At 37.8% G+C, this 21,593-nt stretch overlaps 1 protein-coding gene across 3 annotated transcripts in view; it reads left to right on the top strand.

The window, feature by feature from the left end:
• The window catches only part of STAC3 (SH3 and cysteine rich domain 3), a 92,397-nt gene that overhangs the window by 54,591 nt on the left and 16,213 nt on the right, over positions 1–21,593 (top strand). For all 3 annotated transcript variants that reach the window (XM_063427376.1, XM_063427359.1, XM_063427367.1), the window contains exons 3-6: positions 9,455–9,552; positions 12,067–12,148; positions 19,995–20,092; positions 21,233–21,296. In XM_063427376.1, the coding sequence (XP_063283446.1) occupies positions 9,455–9,552; positions 12,067–12,148; positions 19,995–20,092; positions 21,233–21,296 (342 nt within the window). The remainder of the gene's footprint in view (positions 1–9,454; positions 9,553–12,066; positions 12,149–19,994; positions 20,093–21,232; positions 21,297–21,593) is intronic.

Raw genomic sequence — 21,593 nt, 5'->3', positions numbered from 1 at the left:
TTGTGAATGTTAGTATTGGTAAAATATTGCATGTACTGAATACTTTCATTAATTTACGCCAGTATGTTTTGGGGAATATTGAGCAAAATGCACACCATTCCTGCATAACTAATAATGTACTAAGATCTATATTCCTCCAGTTTACAAAATGTAGAAGACTATTCTCCTAACTTGATTCAAAGGAAATGTCATTTTAATGCACCTCCAGGGTATTCCATGGATGGACCCCTGCGGAAGATCTCTTGCAAGAGGCAAAAGTCCTCTGTTTGCTGTAGTGTGTCTAAGGGTACAGTGACCGTTGTATGTCTGTGTGTGTTAAATCGGGGGTGAGGGTGATTGTAATAATTGCATGAGCATGTGTGTAAGAAGGCTGTATGCAGTATTGCAATGGTGGGGATGCTGCTTGTGATTGTCCTGTGTAGGGAGGATGCATGTAGTTTTGCATGTGTGTGGAAGTTACTTGTGGGATTGTGTGTATACCGTGAGGTTTGCGTGTGTATGGGGCTGTTTGCAGTGTAGTTGGTGATTGGAGAGGACTGGTTGTGTCGCAGTGTGTGGGATAGATAATGTAGTAGGCATCTAGGGTTAATGGGGCTGTTGTGTTTGTTTGTATGGAATATGGGTTTTAGGGGATATAAATGCTGCAGTACGTGTGTAAGTAGAATAGTGGCTGTAGTGTGTGCTTGGGGGACATAGAGGCTTCAGAGGGTGCAGAGTGGGGAGAGGGGCTGTCGTAGGCACAGTGGGGCTGTAATAGGTGTAGGGGGGCATAGATGCTGTGGCAGGTGAAGGGGGCTATGATGGGTGCAGGTAGTTATGGGGGCTGTAGTGGGTACAGGAAGGCATAGGGGCTGTAGTGGGTGCAGGGATTGCATAGGAGCTCTAGTAGGTGCAGAGGGGATGGGGTGGGTGTAAGGGTGGGCATTGTAGCTCTGGTTGGTGCAAGGGGCATGGGAGCTGTGGTGAGTGCAGGGGGATATAGTCTGTGGGGACAAGGCATTAAAAAAATAAACAATTTAACTTAACACTTCTTCCTACTTGCTCACCTTGGGCCATGAGGGGGGATGCTGGTGGTGCAGACTTCTCCTTTCGATCTGTGTTGAGGAATGTTTTTGAGCATTGCTGTAGTAACCCTTGGCAATGCTCTGGCATAGTAGAAGGAGCAAAGCTCCACAGGAGGTGCAGACCATGCTCTCCCTCCTCCTGGCACTATGGCGGTCTTTCTCTACTAATTCTTTTCTTACTCATCATGCTCTTATTTTTTTTCCTAACTTTTTTTTTTAAAACAAAAGATCAAATCTTCTTATCAGGATGATCTTTAATGCCAGAGTACCTTAAAACATATGTTTCACAACCTCTGTCTCCCGGTTGAAAGCTAATGTAATTGATTTTACCCTGTATGGACGTAGTGGGGAATGTGATGCGAATAATAATTTGCAGAGCCTACCTCAAATACCCCCCAATAACCACAGACACCGAATTGGATGACACAGACCACAGCATTTATTAAAACATAAGACTGTAGGACTCATCCAACATTTATTAAACTTTATCATTTAATTATAACCAGAGACAAATACATTAATAATCCATAATTTAACATATAATTATTAACACCTTTAGCTTACATAAACGTCCTTGCCAATAAAATAGACCACGTGCCTATGCACCAACCTGTCCACAGGGTTCTCGCCTCCCCCCTCGTCGAAACCCAATTCCCTTTTTCTTTCAATGCTTACCACCAGCCGGTTTCTAGCTCGGTAGGCACGTCCAAGTCGGTAACTTAAATGTTTACCTTACAGAGCATGGGAGGTTGAGATCCCACCTTATCCATATCCTGACACTGTAATAGCCCCAAAACCTATTGGCAAGGACATGCCCCCCGCTTGCTGTGACATGAACGAACAACAAAACAGAAAAGAGGGTGTGTGTTAGGGAAGTTTTTTGCTGACTCGACTCCCAAGAGGCACTGAGGTAGGATGATCTATACACCACTCCCAAACACATAACCACTCCCATACACACTTACAACCAATCACAAGCATCCATACCCACACTCATACATGTGCCTTTGTCTGCTTAGCTGTGCTATCTCCCCAGGGCCTAAACCTTTAGTTCCATTCCTTTTCTGGTGCAGTAAATGTGAAAACTGGAGAAGTTTCAATTCAGGATTAAATAAGATTAATTAGGAGTTTACGAAATACTAAAACAATAAATTCATCAGACCCTGAACATTAAATAATTTTCCCTATACTTTATCTCAAATTTGCTACAAATTGATAATTGATTCATCAAATATTCCTGTTAATTTTATTTGTATTACTATTAGTGGTACCTTACTGCAGTTGCATTCCGCTGGCTCTATATTTTAATAGGCTCTAAGGAAAGATAATTATGTATCTGAGACAAGCAAAAGATCTAATTGTAAACAAAGTATGAAATGGAATATGATGGTTACATGTGTTTAAAGAAAACAGTTTGGGGTTCATTCGCAAAATACATAATTTTAGTGAACTGAAAACTAAATTGCAAATGTCAGGCAAAACCATTCCAACTCAACTATAATCATTGCTTAGCTATTTAAGGCTAAATTTGGCCATCTGGTTTTCCATTCACCCAAATTTGATGATTAGTGAATAAACTACATTATGTATCGTGTTTTGCAAGTCCATGTCAAACAACAACTGCATAAACCACAAAAATGATTGTGAAATCAGTGGCAGACACTTTACCTTGTATGAACCCAGTTCAGTCAGTTATTATTACTCTAATCAACAAATCTGGCCAAACAGGGCAAATGCATGGCGGCTATAACTGTCATGGGATGAGGGTCAGCTGGGGACATCAGGGGTTCTCTTTGACTTGTTCTGTGAATCATAAATATATATAATGTGGAAACTGACAGATTATATATAGGCTGGGAGTTTCCCCTCTAATCCTGCATACTTATTATTATTGACATTTATATAGCGCCAACATTTGTATGGTGTATATGGTTTGTTTTGAAATCGTTATGAGGACGGGTTTAGAAAGAAAAATGTGGTTTCAAAAGGAGTAACTAGTGGCGACATTTAAAGAAAAGAATGCAGATTAAGGTTCTATCCATTAATGCCAAGGTCCTGAATTACCTTTAAAAAAGAGGCTACTTATTTGATACAATTAGAAAACATAGGACACATTGTAAAATGGAGAATATATCTAGATGGAAATTTGCAAGATTTCCTATAATATTTGAATCAAATCACACACACAAAAAGAAAAGAGAAGTTGCAATGGTTCTCATACCAAATTAAATTCAAATTGATACTGAAACAAAAAGATAAAGAAGGGAGATTTTTGCAAACTAAATGACAAAATGTATACACTTGTGAACATATATGGGGCCAAACAAATACTCCCGTCATTTTTTAAAGAAAACATTTAATGAAATGGAGAGAATTAAGAAGGGAACGTGACTGATTGTCGGAGACATGAATATAACCCCAGAGTGAAAAATGGATAGAACTCTTACTATAAAAGAAAAAAGAGATTTAATCACAACTCCAAACAGGGAAAGTAATTATTTTTGGGATGTCCTGCTCAAATACGACCTATATGATATATGGAGGGTACAACACCCAAGAGAAAACGTTTATTCATATTTTTCTCAAGTTTATAAAACATATTCCAGAATTGACTTACACTTAACAAATTCTAATAACTTAGAAATATTTGTCAATTCAATATTGATGTTATCTCATGGTCACACCACGCACCGTTTCACTTGGAAATGAGAAAAGGGTTGCACAGGTCGGGCAGGACATCCTGGAAATTGAATGAAAACATTCTTCACTTCCAACAGAATCTGAAATATTTGAATGAACAAGCAGAAGAATTTATTATAATTAAGGATAACAAAGAAGTAACCTATGGCACTCTGTGGTGTACATATAAATGTTTCATGATAGGTAATTTCATTAAATTAGGAGTTAAATTGAAAAAAGAGCAAGGTAAAAACTTATCGGACCTGAATATCGAACTGGCTAAATTAGAGCAGCACAACAAAAGAGTAAATAACTATTCAAAGACTAGCCAGAATAAAAGAAATTCAAAGCAAAATAAAAAATAAAATAACAATAAAAGTTAAAAACAGGACCAGCAATATATTTTTGAATAAATTAAAATAAAATAAAAAGAATCAAATTATTAAAGAAATTATCGAGGGAGTAAAAGTACATCTCTCTCCATCCGATATTGGAAGTTCTTTTGGAACACATAACAAATCCCTATATAACTTACCAAAGAAACATGTATCGATAGAAGATATAGACAAGTTGTTAACTTAATATAATCTTCCTACTCTAAATGAAGATGAAACAAGATAATTTAATTTTCCTATACATATCCACGAGATTTCTCAGTCAATTTAAACTTTAAAGATAGGGAAAACCCCACACCCAGATGGCCTAACTACATCCTTTTATAAATCATTTGAATCTACCGCTATAATACTTCATGCAATCCAAAAAAATAGTTTCGGGGTCTTGTCTGGAGCCTTTTCTAGCAATTGAAAATGGTCAAAAATGTATTTAAAAAATAAACAACACAGTATACAGACAATATCATAAATATAAAATTGGTTCAATGTGAAGGTGTGAGGAAGAGATAGGAAAATAATTCCCTTTGGAGCAATGGCTGGAATACTTCACGTTATTGGGAAAAGCCATCCATTATATAAACATATACAAATTACAATAAAAATTAGTACATATATGGTACTTAGTCCCATCAAAATTAGCAAAATTCTATTCCTCCACTACAGACAGATGCTGGAGATGCACTAAGGAGGTTGGTTCACAAAAACATATTTGGTGGGATTGCTGTAAACTGGACCTAATTAAGAAGGAGACAGCAGAAATAATTAGTGAGATCCTCCATGACCCCTGGGAAATGACCCCCCAGCTATTCCTCTTTTACGTAGACTTTTCAAAATCTAAAAAAATAAATAAATAATTATTAATACACATTCTAATGGCAATTAAAATCTGCCTGGCACGATATTGGAGAACTATAGATACTCCAACCTGGACAGAGATAGAATATCAGATAAATGACCTAGACATAGAACGGAAAAGCCAATCTATAATAACTTAAATCTTTTAAAAGTTTATAAGGAAATCTGGACAGGAAAACTAGAGTTTAATTAAAGAAATTACAATAGGTAAATATTGTCGCTCAAACAAATAGATCACAGCCTGCATTGGAAACCATCTCTTTCACCCTCCCCAGACGACTCTGCGTATTAGGGTGATTTTTGTAATTTATGAATATATATATAAATATAGCGCCAACATATTTCACAATACTTTACAAAATTATTAAGGTGTATTTAACAACAAATGAGACAAACTATTACAGGTTTTGACAGGAACAATAGGACTGATAAGGACATTGCACAAATGAGCTAACAGTCTAGAGGAGGTGAAATATAAAAACACAATAGGATGGACAATATGGGGAACCAAATGACAAGGTGGGACAATAGCAGAATTGGAAGGTGAGAGTTAAGTAGAGAATGGACTCACTAATGAAAATGAGAGAATAATGACAGTTATCCTGGGAGTCCAAGGCTATTCTCAAGAGGTGGCTTTTTAGGGACTTCTAAAATGATTGAAGACTAGACTTGAGTCTGATGAGTTAGCAGTACAGATACGAGCAGAAGACAGTAAGTCATTAAGCATAGTGCATCTGCTTGTTGTCCATGCTGTATGTGTTCACAATGGAACCAAGTTATCAGACTGTCATGTAGTCAGTAGCATGGACCTCTACAGCACAATCCATAGTGGTCAACAAGTGGCAGCAGAGGGGAGAGCAAGGGCCGATTGAGATTGAATAACTTTGCTTGGAAGGTTCTGAAGCAGGCTTAAACAGACAAATATATTTTTCCCAGCTGGATTTGCACATCAATATATCTCTATCTGTATGTGTGTCTGTGTGTGTGTCTGTTTATCTATCTAGTTATCTTTTTTTTTATTATTTAACTAACATACTGTAGGGACACAGGTACATTCATAATGTTAGTAGAATGAATATGCAAATTGATTTCGGGCTGAGCTCAATGAAATCGGAAATAGAAAGTGTGAGAGAGCCTGTTGTTTTTTGTGAGTCAGGAGACAGCTATCTTTAATCTGACATCTCATTGAGAATGCAGAGTAAATATCTTGTGGTCAGCACTGTTAGAATGATTGGATTCTGCTTCTAGATTCCCATCTGCTGGTCTGCTAGCAACTTCAGCACAACAGAGGAGAACCAGAACAAAAATAAACCTGCATTATTAGATTATGGCATATTGCATACTATTCTCACAGGTTTATGGCAGACTTGCAGCTATCTCTTACTTTAATGGAGTTAACCAGTTTTTATAAATATTAAAGTAAGGAATAATAACGTTTCATAATTAATAATTATCTTCAGAGACCTGCATTGTGTCTTTTTTGAAACATTGGGATTTGTGTACAAATTGTGATTTTTTTTTTAAATGTATAAAGGAATTGCAAGTTTTATACAATTTCAGTTTCAATGTATAACAATTGTTGGTGATTGTTTGGAGAACTTTCAGATTTTCCTACTTTTATCTTAAATCTACAGTCCTTGTCAATTCTCCACAATTTCCAGTTTAGTGAATCAATCTCAGTGTTAATTATTTTCAAGTCATTCAGTAAGTTATCATCTAGGAGCGCTGATTAATTATGAGGGAGACATAATGAATAAGTGGACAATTCATGAAAAGGAGGCCCTTTTTGAAATATTAATCAGCATTTTTTTATAAACTATATTTGAATATAAAATGTTTTAGACATAATTGCACAAAATATGAAAAATATGTATGCTAAGAGCATCAGTGTGATTGGCACCCAGGGTCAATGTAAGGTAAGACAGCACATGGGAACTCGACACCCAAAACAACTTACCGTAATTGGGACAAAGTTGTTATGTGGCCAGAATTCCTTTCATTTTGATCTGTGATAACGTGCATATAAATATAGAACAGAGGCCTCTTGTAAATTCTATTGGATAAGCTTTTTAAATGATCACAATCTGTTAAAATTTCCATAGACTATAATGGTGACTTCTGATAAATAATTTGAAATGTTTTTCTAAGAGATTGTGATCATTCAAAAAGCTTATTCAAATGAATTAAATAGAGATCAGAGTGTTTCAGTAAATATGATGTATTTTCATTTCAATATAGGATTTTACACAGCATGTTACTGAATAATGTGAAAAGGAAGTGGTCTTGGAGTTGGAAGTTCTACTGGTGCTGATTGGGAAATGAGATCTCTCATGAAAACTCTTTCCTGGCACGAAGGCTCTTGGGCTTGCCTCAACACAGCACTCTACCAATTGCCATCATCAGGGCCGGTTAAAGAGCACAGTGGGCCTGGTGCTGACAATTATGATGGGCCTAACTACAGAATCTTATCGACCAAAAACACTAAAACAGTCATACCTCCCAAGCTTCATGTATCTGATGGAGAAGGTGCTGGAGGGAAACTCATAGGATGCAGCTATAAGAAAACACATACTCTATGCTAATCTCTCTCTAATTTATGTTTTCATCTGTCAAGTAAATCCATAACCCCTAACAGCATTGTCCAGTGAAGCAGGAAGTCAATGGGTGGGGTAAAAGGGTGGGCCACTGGTGCGAATCACGTAACCTGCCAAAAGGGGAGAACATGCCCAAAAAGGGGGCATATCTGTCCAAAGAATTGGAAGGCCAGCCTGGCATGAATGCATGTCAGGCTGCCCGCCAATCATGCAGGCTGTCCAACTAAGGGCATACTATGCAAGCAGCACCCTGAGCTTGACATAAATGCGTCTAATGATGCGCTCACTCCATGCTTTCTAAGGACTGTCCCCTAGCACTCGCTGGTCCACTTGTCTCCTCACCTTCTTACTAGCAGGCAGAAGTTCCTGGTATATAGTCTGAGACAGAGAAAAGGTGTATGTAGTGAGTGTAGAAGAAAGGGGACATGCCACAGTGTTAGAGAGACCAACGTCTGCATTACCTAAACTAATTTTATTGTCAGCCAGTCCACACAAGTTTTGTTCCCATACATCCCTCGTCACCAGAACAACTACAGCTTATTGTTTTTGTTCTGGTAAGTAGAATCATTCCATTCAGGCTTTTTGCAGTAAACACTGTCTTTTCAGAAAAAATAACTCCACTGGCCACTCCTTAGATGGCTGCTATAGGTGCTTCCTGGGGCAGTACTGCCAAATGTGCAGCACTGCCATTCTGTATTTCCACCCTCTGCATGCAGACACTGAACTTTCCTCATAGAGATGCATTGATTCAATTTATCTTTATGAGGAGATGCTGGTTGGCCAGGGCTATATTGGACTTGTGCTGGCTCTGCCCTGATCTGCCTAGTTGACCGTCTCAGCCAATCCTATGGGGAAGTATTGTAATTTGCTCAGACCACCACTTCTGATGACACTGGGAGACTAGGGGACACTGGGAGACTAGGGGACATAGACATGGGGACACTGGGACATATAGGGACACATGGGGACACTAGGCACACTGAGAGACATGGGACACAGACACTGGGGACACTGGCTGGGGGACATGGGGACACTGTGTCTCCGTGTCCCAATGTCTCAGTGTCTCCCAATGTCCCTATGTCTCACAGCGTCCCCATGTGTCTCAGTGTTCCCAGGTCTCCCAGTGTCTGTGTCCCCATGTGTCCCAGTGTCTCAGTGTCCCCTAGTGTCTGTGTCCCCTAGTGTCTCAGTGTTCCCATATGTCCCCTAGTGTCTCAGTGTCCCTGCTGCCTTTCCCAACATCCCTCACTTACCTGAGCTGTAGAGCTGCTGTCTGGACTCTGTGCTGTGTTGCTGCTTCCCCACGGAAAAGTGAGTAGTAGAGAGAGGCAGAGATATGCTGTGTAACTTCCTATCCCTGCCTCTCTCCACACACAGTGACCCCTACTGGCTGGTGCTGGTATTGCAGAGTAATCTCAATTTTTCTGAGAAAAAAACCTGCATTTGTATTGCCGGTATTACTGCAATACCGGCATGGCCAGGCAGCCTCAAATACCAGCTGTGCCAGTAAAATACCAGTCAGGTGGCAAACCTAAGAGTAGTATGTAAAAAAAAAAAAATTAAATGGGCCTATTCCATCGGCCTGGGCCCGGAGCTGCAGCTCCATCAGCCCCAATGTTAATCCGGCCCTGGCCATCATGTCTGAGAGTTGGGCTGTGCTTCATGCTTCATGCAGTCCATGTGATTGCAAATGCTGCAGATCCATAATAGGACCCTGGAGACGGCATACTTGTGTAATTCAGTTGTATATAGACACTTTTATTATATCTTGTGCATATGTTGATACTTACTAAGGTGGCCACTACAACCTGCATCAACAGAAATTCATCAGTAAATGTAATCTCCTATCTTTATTTTCTGATTTTAGTAAATAACAAATTTGGACTACGATGCAAGAACTGCAAAACCAACATTCACCATCACTGCCAGTCCTATGTGGAGTTCCAAAAATGTTTTGGGAAAATAGTAAGTTTAAAAAAAAGTATTTTTAAAGTCATCTTTTGTGTATTGAGGAAATATTTAGAGTGTTTTAATGGAAGCAATAATAAAGAAAAATAAAGTCTAGTTGAATTGTGCAAGGTTATTTACTATATTCCGAAAGGTAGCAAATTTGGAATTCCAAATGGCAACATTAAGGCTAAAATAGCTCATCTGCAATTTTGCAGCTATTTACCATATCAGTTTTACCATATTGTTCAGTACGATTTGGAGCTTAGTAAATACATCTGCAAATGTTTTAACACATTAGAATTAAAAAATAATTCATTTTATTTTTAGAAAAAGCGTAAGCCCAGTCATTAGAAAAAATACGCGTGTGATCGCATTGTGATATGATGACTGGCATGTTATCATTGTGTCAAGAGTACAAAACAGAGATCTCGAGTGACAGAAGGCTCCTCCACAGATATTCTCTTACATTGAATAAGAGATGCCTGGGTAGAGCCCCAGGGATATAATTGGAGTGAAAGAACATTACAATTATATCGCTGTAATATTGAATGGAAGCTGCAATTATTTAAGATACTTATAAGGCACATATGAATATACAGATATCTATTGTGTATTATATAGCACTTTTTATCTTTTCAGGTTTATAAGAGAATTGGAGAGAATATGAGAGTGGGCAAAAGTTTAGAGAAACTCAGTAGCTTGCCCTTCGGTTAGTCCAAGCAGTACAAATCTCGTAAAGACAGCACGCTGGCTTTATTGCATGTGTTAGCGATGGAACTGAGTTTCCATAGTAACTGCAGCGCATGTACTTTAGTGGCTATGGGAGGAGAGCAGGGGGACAAGGCATTGACTGAGAGCTACGAGAAAAAACAATTTTTAACTAGTTTTTTTTTCTCCTAATCTATACATTTACTATCACAACTGCTAGCACAATGTATAAATACACTCGTATGCTCTGTCCAATGAACGTAAGTTGTTTGTGGCACGACACGTGGCACCTATGAAGCTGTAGGTAGGATTTTGAGGGGAATAATTTAGTCTAGCATGGTGCCCTGTAGAACAGTAGGAAAATCTATTTTTAAAATAGTGAGGCAGTGTGCTATTTATACCTTCATGTCTACATTCTCCACTGTCATTGTGTGGCCAATACATCAGGATTTATTTTTCTGCACACACAAACACTTTTTACTATTAACATAATCCTGCACTAGATATTAATCGACATATTCACAGGGCTCATGGTGCATTATATATTGATAAACCGTCTCAGCTAGATCATGGTATTCAATGCTGTACTCTATGAATGGTGACGTAATCCATGCAAATATTCCCTGTAATGAATTGGGAACAATGCCCAGATCTTCTCTGCTCCGTCTGAGAGTCACTAATCTTAAACAGACCCAGGACATACATGGTCTGCATGAAATTAGTGGGGAGTAACTAGAGCTCCCACTAAATTCAGGCAGAAGTAAGTCCTCCACTTAACCACTACACTAGCCTAACACACTACACCGCACATTAAAGGGACAATCTAAGTACCAGAACCACTACATTTTATACTGGTACGAAAAGCCTGTCCCTGCTTTCTCTTATTTGCAAACAATGAGTTTTCTGTGAAAAGATAATGTTTCCATTGAACTATAAGAATGCATCTACTAGATGTCACTCAGACAGCCACTATATAAGCATTTCCTCCTTCTGGTCCTAATGCTAGGCTTCAGAGCCTGCCTTTGACTTCCATTCCTCCATGCTCAGCAGTATGAGAAATCCAATGTGTAAATATAGCAGTATTTGCAAAAAACCTTTGTGTGTTCACCATTTGACATACCTTTGCAAATAATTTGTTAGTAAACTTGGAGAGTTATTTTGGTTGGAACTGTAATTTGTCTGAATTTAGGCTGAACATGAATGGTCAAACTCCTGAACTCGGAGCTGAAATGTAGCCAAATCCCAAACCAAATGAGCTGGCCAAACATGTTCCTTTTGATTTGTGATTCTTAATTCCACATGTGGAGCTAAACATAGATAATTGATTGGAAAGAATAGATTAATGGCTAGGGGACAGTCACTAAATGTTATTTAATTGTATTCACAGATCAGGGAAAATATATAAAATAAAATAAAATCTATAGCTATATTTTAAAATATATCATACATAATTATAGATTTTTTTTTCCTCTATAGGCCCCTACTTGATCTGTGAACCTAATGGTGGTAAAATACTTTGCAGGGTACTGCAACCGGTATATGGCTGAAATTCGGCATCCCAGAAAAATTTTGGCAAAAATGGTTCAGCCGAAATTTTTTTCTTGTCGGGCACAAGTTAGATAGTTAGTTTCTCTTTACAATATCAAGAGAAATTCTAGGCAACATACCCAATTTTTCAATACAATTTATACTCTTTATATATACATATATATTTATTGTGTACATCTTCTACATTTTTCCAAACAAATGCTTCTTATCACTTTGTGAATATATTGTAGTGCAGAAATTCTTGTGAGTATTTTTTTTTATTGTTTTGTGTAGCCACCTGGTTTTCGACGTGCATATAGTTCTCCACTATACAGCAATCAACAATATGCCTGTGTGAAAGAACTTCTACCTTTCTGTGAGTATTACATCTGATAAGACGCAAACTGCAGAGGATTTTACAATACCATAAAACAAGATCATTGTATGCACGTATTACAATCTGCACCATAAAGATCATACACGATCAGCCACAACATTAAAACCACTGGCAGGTAAAGAGAATAACATTGATTATATTGTTATAATTGCACCCGTTAAAGGGTGGGATATATTAGGCAGCAAGTGAACAGTTAGTTATTGAATTTCATGTGTTGGAAAAAGGAAAAAAAAAGGGGTCCAAAAAGAGATATCTAGACAAAAGGATCAGAACATTTCCAAACGGCAAGTATTGTGAAGTGTACCCAATATGCAGTGGTTAGTACCTACCAAAAGGACAACCAGCGTCAGGGTCATGGGCGCCCAAGGCTCATTGATGCACGTGGAGAGCGAAGCCTAGCCCTTCTGATCTGATCATACAGAAGAGCTACTGAAGCTCAAATTACTAAAAAAAAAATTAGTGCTGGCCATGATAGAAAGGTGTCAGAACACACCGTTCATCGCAGTTTGCTGTATATGGGACTGCATAGCCACAGACCTGCCGAAGTGCCCATAATGATCCCTGTCCACTGATAAAATTGCCTTTAATAGGGACTTGAGCATTAGAACTGGACTATGAAGCCATGGTAGAAGGTTGCCCGGTCTAATTAATTACATTTTCTTTTAGATGAGGTGGATGGCTTGGTAAAGAGATGGCAACATAATGCACAGAATGTGAAGAAGGCAGGCCAGCATGTTATGTTGATAAAGATTGTTGCAGATTGTTAAAGACCACACCCTTCATGACAATGGTATTCCCTGTTGGCAGAGGCCGCTTTCAGCAGGTTAATGCACTCTAACACTGTAACAATTATCCAGGAATGGTTTGAGGAACATGACAAGGTGTTGCCTTGGCCTCTAAATTCCCCTGGTCTCAATCCGATTGAGCATCTGTGGGATGTGCTGGAACAACAAATCTGATCCATGGAGTTCCTGTCTATCAACTTTCAGAACTTAAATTATGCTAATGTCTTTGTGTCAGATACCACATGACATGTTCAGAGATCTTGTGGAGTCCATGCCTCGACACATCAAAGCTGTTTTGGAAGCACAAGGGGGACCTACACAATATTAGGCAGGTGGTTTTAATGTTGTGGCTAATCAGTGTATGCTAGCTTGATGTGCCTGCCTTATATACTTTACATTAACTGTGATGTAGACATGGTGTGAAAGAAGAGGGAATGGGGACATACTACCATGTAGAAACAAGGCAAAATGGAGGAAGAATATGCAGATGTAGTAAAGAAAAAGAGTTAAATTGACATAAATAACGGGACCTGGCAAGAACATGAATATAAACAAAAGTGAAATATATCACTATCTATTTATCTATGGAAAAATATTATGATGACAGTAGAAAAGGAGATATTATTATTTGAAATGGATATTATAAAAAAAATATAATGCAGATATGATGTCGTGGTTGGATTATAATTGTATTTATTTAACTGTTGTTAAGTATGCTTAGATCACTCATGTTCTGATTATCTTGTCCAAACCCATGCTTGCTCTTTCTTGTCTACACTTATGTCCTGTTAAAATTAATCATTTTCTTGAGGGGAGAAAGTCATGTCTAGTCTTTTACCTCCACACAATCAGTATTTTGGAGGCGAGTGCTGGTTTCTACTAAGTCCAATGGGTTTCTACTAAGTCCAATGGGTCCTATGTAAATCTTTTATATGATATTCTCAATTATAATGCATTGTGCAATTACAATTATTTATATAGTGCCAACATATTCCACTGATCTGTAAATAGATAAACCAAGACAATTAATTCTGACAAAACAAGTTTGACTTAAGGGAACAGTAACTAAAGAGGGCCTCGCCAAGTGAGCTTGCAATCCAAGCCCACACACTGCCGGTGGAATAGAGCTCTGAATGTAATAACAAGGGAGGAAACTATTGCCACCCTCTCCATTTGGCAGCAGGTGGGGGCTAATAACAAAATATAAAGTAATGTGTTGACACATCATCACTAATTTGTGGTACAGGTGGCTAGGGCATAGCCTCCCCCACCAAAGTAATCATACCCCACCTACCTACCCTCACTCACTCTAATAATAGTGATAGGGACCAAATAAACTGAATTCCTGTAAAAAAACAAAATTATTCTAGCCATCAGATGTCTTTTTTCTTCTTAAAACTTTTTGTCTTCAGCTCAAAAAAGGAAAATAAAAAAAAAACACCTATACAAGCTTAGGTATGACCGCTCTAATCATTTTCCCACATTTTGATATACATATCAGTAAGAGCGCCATGATTGGTCTTGATAGCCAACCAATCAGAGTGCTCTGGCAGGCACGTCTCACTTATCTCGAGAGTAACTCCATCCTTGTGATTAAACGAATGACTGAATAACACGTGCCGTATATAGTCATATTTTTTTCCATTGTATTCTTCATTCAACCATACCAATTAAACAAATATGCATTCACCTTAAAATTATTGTTTCAGTCTGCAAACTACTGCCTTACGTGAAACACAAATGTTAGTGCAAGTATTTAATAATTAAATAATAATAGAAATAGGATTCTTGGCTATATAATATATGATAACTCTTATCTATTGTATGTATTGGGTTAAGCTAGGATATTTCATCATATTACAGGTACAAGGCTATCGATTCACATTTATTTTCATTCTGCAGTCTGTACCTTTGAATGGGATTGTCATAGGTCAGTTTGGCCGCTTTTCATTACAGTGTTTTATCTTGTATTAGAAGTTACTTAATGAACGAACCACAGTTCCCTTTTGCCTCTGGGTTAAATGTATTACTTTCTAATAAGAGAATATCTGCAGAAGAGAGTAAATTCCTTCTGTCAGTGAATTTATGGTTAATGGTAGCAGAAGTCACCCATAAATCTTTTCTGTCTGCTGCACTTTAGAGTATAGATAGTTTCAGAATCTGAAAGCAGGAAAATAAATTATAGAGAAACATAATCATGTTATTCGCACAGATGGTACCCGTTTGTTGGTGGGATACAAAGGTTCCTTCTGATTGTTTAGCATTACAAGCACAGGCCAGTGTAACCATGATAAATGAAAGAATAAAGTCAATTGCACAGCAGTTTGAGATCAATATCTTGTTTTAGTTTTAACCACAAGGTGGCAATGTCACATCACAAAGCTCCCATTAAATGTGACTAGAGTTGAAGACCATTACTTTGCTCTATTCAATCGCCATTCTGACTGTTACAAAAATTAGGCATTTAATTAGGAGAATGCCCTTTAAAATTCAACAAGAAATATTCAAAATAAAGGAATTTTCACGAGATCTTATTATTCAGCCTTCTTCTTCATCATGTAACTTTAACTTACATTAAAACAATACTTCTCATTCCCACCCTACTGAGTTTGACTGATTCACATGCTTCCTGTCTCTTTTCAACGGTTGCCTGTTGGATCAGTTTATCTAATTCTTATACATTTGACAGTACATTATGACAGTAGGCCATAAACTCTTTATCAAAATAACACTTCCCTTTCTAAAAAGTATTCTTGTAAATATAGTTTAAACCGATGCAGGGCCGCAATCAGAAATATTGGGGCCCCTAACACAGCTCAAGGTCTGGGCCCCTGGGTGCCCACCTGCAAGCCCCACCTCCAAATCTCGCCCACAGGAACACACACAAACACAGACACAAAAGGACACAGACACACACACATACTGAAACAGACATACACACATACAGGCATACTGACACACACCTACTGAAGCAGACACACACAGGCATAAGGAGATACAGATACACACACATATATACATACAGACACACACTGACGTACATACATACTCGCATACTGACACACACACATACATACTGACAAACAGACATACATACGAACATACATACATACACATACATACTGATATACATACAGACATACATACATACTGATAGATATATACATACATACAGGCATACACACACACACACACACACACACAGACATACTGACATATATACATACATGCATAGATATATACACACATACATACTGACAGACATACATACATACACAAACAGACATATATACTGATAGATAAATACATACACACATACATACATACTGACATATATACATACATAGATATATACACACATACATACTGACATAGATATACATACACACATACACCTCATTTTTCAGCCACCCTCCTCTTCCTTACCTTTAGGTTGCAGGATGGTGGCTGGAGATGATGGGAGCGGATGCCTCTGCTTGCCTCTGCTGTCTCTCCCCCCCGCGCGGAGTAAGCTGGGAGGAAGTGACCGGCCGTCACTTCCTCCCAGCAGCACTTGCGCAGCCGCATTTAAAAAAAATTTAAAAAAATGGGCCCGGTCGCGCTATTACACGGCCGCAGCGCTGACCAGGCCCCTGAAGATATAGGGCTCATTGGGTGGCTCTAAATGCTTGGGCCACCTGATGGGCCCCGGTGCAGATGCACCTGCGGCAGTTTCGCGGCTCCACGTGGGGCCCAGGTGGCTGGACCCCCCAGGGCCGCCGGGCCCGTGTAAACCGATGGACAAAATGACTGCACTATCTCTTGTTTGAGCCTCTTACAAGGCATAGGATATTTAGTCCTTATATGAACCAACTCACCAGGTATTATTTCATCCTTTCCCTACTGAAATACTTTTTGTACAGTTTGCTTTCTATTTTTTTTTTCTACAATCACACAAAGCAATCTTCTACTGAAATGTAATTCCCTGCTTCATGATTGATGCTTTTCTGACATTGGCCTTGATTTAATATTTTTTATTATATAAGCTTTTTAAATTATTTTATATTTTTGTATAAACTGGTAAATCATTTTAAAAAATTTAAAAATTAAAAAAATTATCCTATTTTAAAAAATATATTTAAAAAATAAATAAAATAATAAATAATTATACATATTTACCCCAAAATATTAACTCATATATAAGCAAGGCCATTATGTGTTTTCATTCTTCCATAATATAAATGCACTCATACATACTATATATATTGTTTTTTTAAAGGACAAATGTCACTTTCTTTTTATACCCAAAATGTATACTTAATATAAACTAATTATGAAAAAAAATTATGAAAATGAAAAACAAAACAAAAAAAAAAAAACAGTTGTTCATGCTTTTGCTCATAATAACTTTAAAAAGTCAAAATAGAAACACGTCTTAGTCCCATTTGTTAAAATGCTCCATATGTCTAGACTTTTAATTAAAGCGTTACTCCAACCAAAAACAGTGATGCAATAAAACAATGTTTTTTGTTTGGGGTAACTTTGCTGCCATGGTACTTCCCTCCCCATCCTAAAACCACAACCTCACCTTAAATCCCACGCCGAGGCCAAGTTATACCTGCAGCCCGATCCTCCTTCTATGACTTTAATCTTGCTGAGATGCTGCACATACACAGGATTATTCACTCAAGTAAGTATTCAAATTGAATTCAGAGGGGATTTCAAATTCAAGGTACATACTGGACAAATTCAGCAATGCTATCAGTGTGTCTACTCTGGCCTTAAAACTGAAATTCACTTTGAATTCTAACTCTATGGAATAACCCTGATAGAGGCCAAGTATCATTACCAAAAACGGGACTGTTTTTGACATAAGATAAAGTACATACATAGGTGTCATCACTCATCTACCACGATCACTCCTTTTTTTTATCTCTCTCAGGACCAGACACTGGAATGAACAATCAGAGTGAATTTCAAATTTAAAGGTAAACTCCAGTGCCAGGAAAACAATCCGTTTTCCCTCCCACCCCCCAACCCCCAGTTGCTGAAGGGGTGAAAACCCCTTCAGTCACTTACCTGAGGCAGCGACGATGTCCCTCGTCGCTGTCTCCTCCTCCGCGCCGCTCCTCCTTCTTACTCCGTCGGCCGGTGGGCGAGACTGATCCCACCCACCGGCCGAGGAGACTAAGGAGACGCCACGCATGCGCATTAGGTCTCCCCATAGGAAAGCATAGAAAAAGATGTTCAATGCTTTCCTATGGGGAATTGAGCGACGCTGAAGGTCCTCATACAGCGTGAGGATGTCCAGCGATGCTCTAGCACAGATAATCTGTGCTGAGTCAGGAAGTTCCCTCTAGTGGCTATCTAGTAGACAGCCACTAGAGGTGGAGTTAACCCTGCAAGGTAATTATTGCAGTTTATAAAAAACTGCAATAATTACACTTGCAGGGTTAAGAGTAGTGGGAGTTGGCACCCAGACCACTCCAATGGGCAGAAGTGGTCTGGGTGCCTGTAGTGTCCCTTTAAGGTCAATCTAAGTCAACTATGCTTTCATATCAGCTTTTCTGTCCTTAAAATTGAAAATCACTTTAAACTCACTTTGTATTCTCACTTTAGTACATAATACTGTGTGTCATCAAGCAGCCAAGTGTATTTTGGGAGTGCTGGAGCTTGGCTCTTTTGAGTTAGTGATGTTCATTGTTATCCACCCAGTAAACTTTATTAATAATTGGCTGCTTGCATCATTACCTATCTACACCAGGCAACTCTTCTACAATGTTGATCTTTTCAGAAAAAGTCAATATGCACTTTATTTTATGTTAATAACGTAATGGTCCAATTTTTTGTAATAAATACCTGGTTTTATTGAAAGATATTATTCTACTGTATTGTACAATCTTGCTTTCCCTATCTGTCTTCTATTTTTGGCAATTTGGGGGAAAGAAGTAAGCAATATAGGACACTGGTATGTATAGGCATTTGTATAGGCACCATTGGACTTTGTACTCTACCCTACTACATTTCTTCACTTATTCATAGATACGCCCTCTGCTAGTGACCTTCTCCTGTCCTCTGTTTGCTATCGTTCTGCTAATTTTCTCCTACAGAATCTCTTACAGGCAGCTCCATTCCAATGGAACAGCCAGCCCCCCCATCAGATTTTCCCCTAGTTTCTATCCTTGGAAAAAGAATATTAAAACTTTCATTCTTTAAATATGTCTGTCCACTCTCTAACTTAATTAATGGCTGCACAGTCTACTTCACTCTTGTTCCTTCTAACTCTTCCCACATGCGTGTTGATCTCATGCTCATCTTCCTCTTGTGGTTTCAAACGTCACCTCCTCTAGATTGTAAAGTCATTTGAGAAGAGTCCCTAATAACTTATTTATTTCTGGTTGTTTTCTCTAATAACCCCATTTTAAAAAATGAAAGCGCTATTGAATATGTTGCCACTATATAAACGTCAATAATAATAGTAATTAATGGCAGGAAGTGGGTGATAATTAACTTATCATTTTTTGTGCCTGGTGTCTTATTTAGCCACTGTGCACTGTGCATTACATGCATTATAGATTGTGCATTAAAACTTGTACTTTAAAAAATAAAATATTTGTGAACCTTGGTAAAATTTAACCTGCTAACTGGAATCTTTACAATATTTATTTTACATTGTCTGGTTATACTGGAAAAGCAAATCCCATTTACTTAACTAGCAACTGCCTATATGAATGTCTCTCCAATTGTTGTTTTTATTTTTACACATTTATTTTATAGTGTATCATGCAAAAAAAAAAACTATTATATATTTTAATAAATTAGTCTTTAGTTTTTTGTTTTTTAAATGAAGGACTGGCCTTAAAATTCCCTTAAATACATTTCAGACCATTAACTAACTATAAATACCACCCACAAGGTCACCAAATTATTTTCCCCCTTTCTCTACTTCATTCCGCTGTATGGAAAAAGTTCAAGCATCTAAGGAACTAAGTAAATACTTGTCTACGTGTTAAAGATAGTATTCCCATTAACTGTGTGTATTTGGTACCTCTATCACACAGCTGCGGCTAATCGTACTGATCCTGTTTTTGATACTCTGAGGACCGGAGTTGTCATGGCCAACAAAGAAAGAAAAAAAGGACAAGATGACAAGAAAAATGTAAGGAAACTGTGTCTGTCTGAAGCTTTGTTACAGAAAAGTTACTAAAATGGTAATTTTATTGTATATTTACTTATAAACCTATTCTAACTATATAATATCATTAATGTGGTATATTTCTGAGTCAATCTAAACCTATTTAGACCAACAAAATTTGGAGACACGTATCTATATGTCTTTCATTTTATTGCAAAACTATATATTTGAATGGGTCAGTTTATTGAAGAAATGAGGTCACGCTTTTATTCCACACAGACATGTGTGAAGGAGCAAAGTTGCAGTTACAGATTATAATATAAACCAATTTGTTTTAATGATGGAGTTTCCCATGTTTTAAGGAATCCAGGGGACCAGTCACTTAGTCATTTAGTCTTGTAGCTTCATGGGGTTGGGGAAGGATCCCTGAGAGGAGATTACAGCTTCGTTATATTGACCTCACCACCAAGGATTAAAAGCATATTCCTAATGTCTCTCCTACCCACCAAGCAATGAAGAGACCTCTGCTCTCTTTTGCCTCTAGGTTATTTTATAACCCAAGCCCCTCCCCACCCCCCTGCATCCTACCCTCTCCCCCCAGAGAAAAAGCAGTTACTCAATGGTATTTCATGGTTATAAAATTATTTCTTTGACCCTGGATTTTTTAATTTTGTTATGTATTTGTGTATTGCAATATATTGCTTAGATTTCTGTACAGTTTTGATTTATACAAATTTGAATTCAATGCTTTTAATCTGACTTATACTAAACTGTAGGAAGTAAACACTTGGTCTATAAAATAGTAAAACTTATAGCGAAGCTTTTATTTTTTAAAAAGGTTAATTTCCCATCAATTTTAAACGTTTGAACTTTTCTAAACGTTTTCGCTTGCATTAAGTTAGTTAGTTAAAGCATTACTGTCTCTTTAATATAATGAATTGATGCTGGATTCAGAACTTAGAAATGGCTCCTCAGGCTTTTAGTCCCATGAAACCATGCTCTATGTTTGATAAGGGAAGAATCGGAACACTGATATGGTAATTATATCTGTAATATCCTATGATGTTTAGGGATGAAAAGTCCACCTTTTCATTAAAATTGTCCTTGTGTGTATCTGCTTGGAGGTGTGTCACTGATATTTGTTCTTGTTATGCACTTTTATAGCCTGCTGCAATGATTGATGAGGAACCAGAGCCACCCAAACAAGTGGAGGGAAAAGAGGAAGGAGGTGAGGAAATATCTCCCAGTCCCCAGTTCTTTTTAAAAAAGTACTGTTTTTTTCCTCAGTAATATCCCCTTTACTCCATGGTTTTCTTATATTTGTTCTTACAGCTGTTGCTGAATTTAAAGATCACTGTAGGTCAGGGGTAAGTAACCTTCAGCACTCCAGATGTTGTGGATTGCTACTCCAATAATGCTTTTACAGCCATAATGCCACAAAGCATCATGGAAGATGTAGTCCACAACATCTGGAGTGCTGAAAGTTGCTTACTGCTGTTATAGGCACTGTAACTGTTTTATCTCA

The sequence above is a fragment of the Pelobates fuscus genome, chromosome 1 (assembly GCF_036172605.1).
Source record: "Pelobates fuscus isolate aPelFus1 chromosome 1, aPelFus1.pri, whole genome shotgun sequence".
In the NCBI taxonomy this organism is placed as follows: Eukaryota; Metazoa; Chordata; class Amphibia; order Anura; family Pelobatidae; genus Pelobates; species Pelobates fuscus.
The sequence above is the reverse complement of the archived record's forward strand: the minus strand, read 5'-3'. Positions and strand labels throughout refer to the sequence as shown.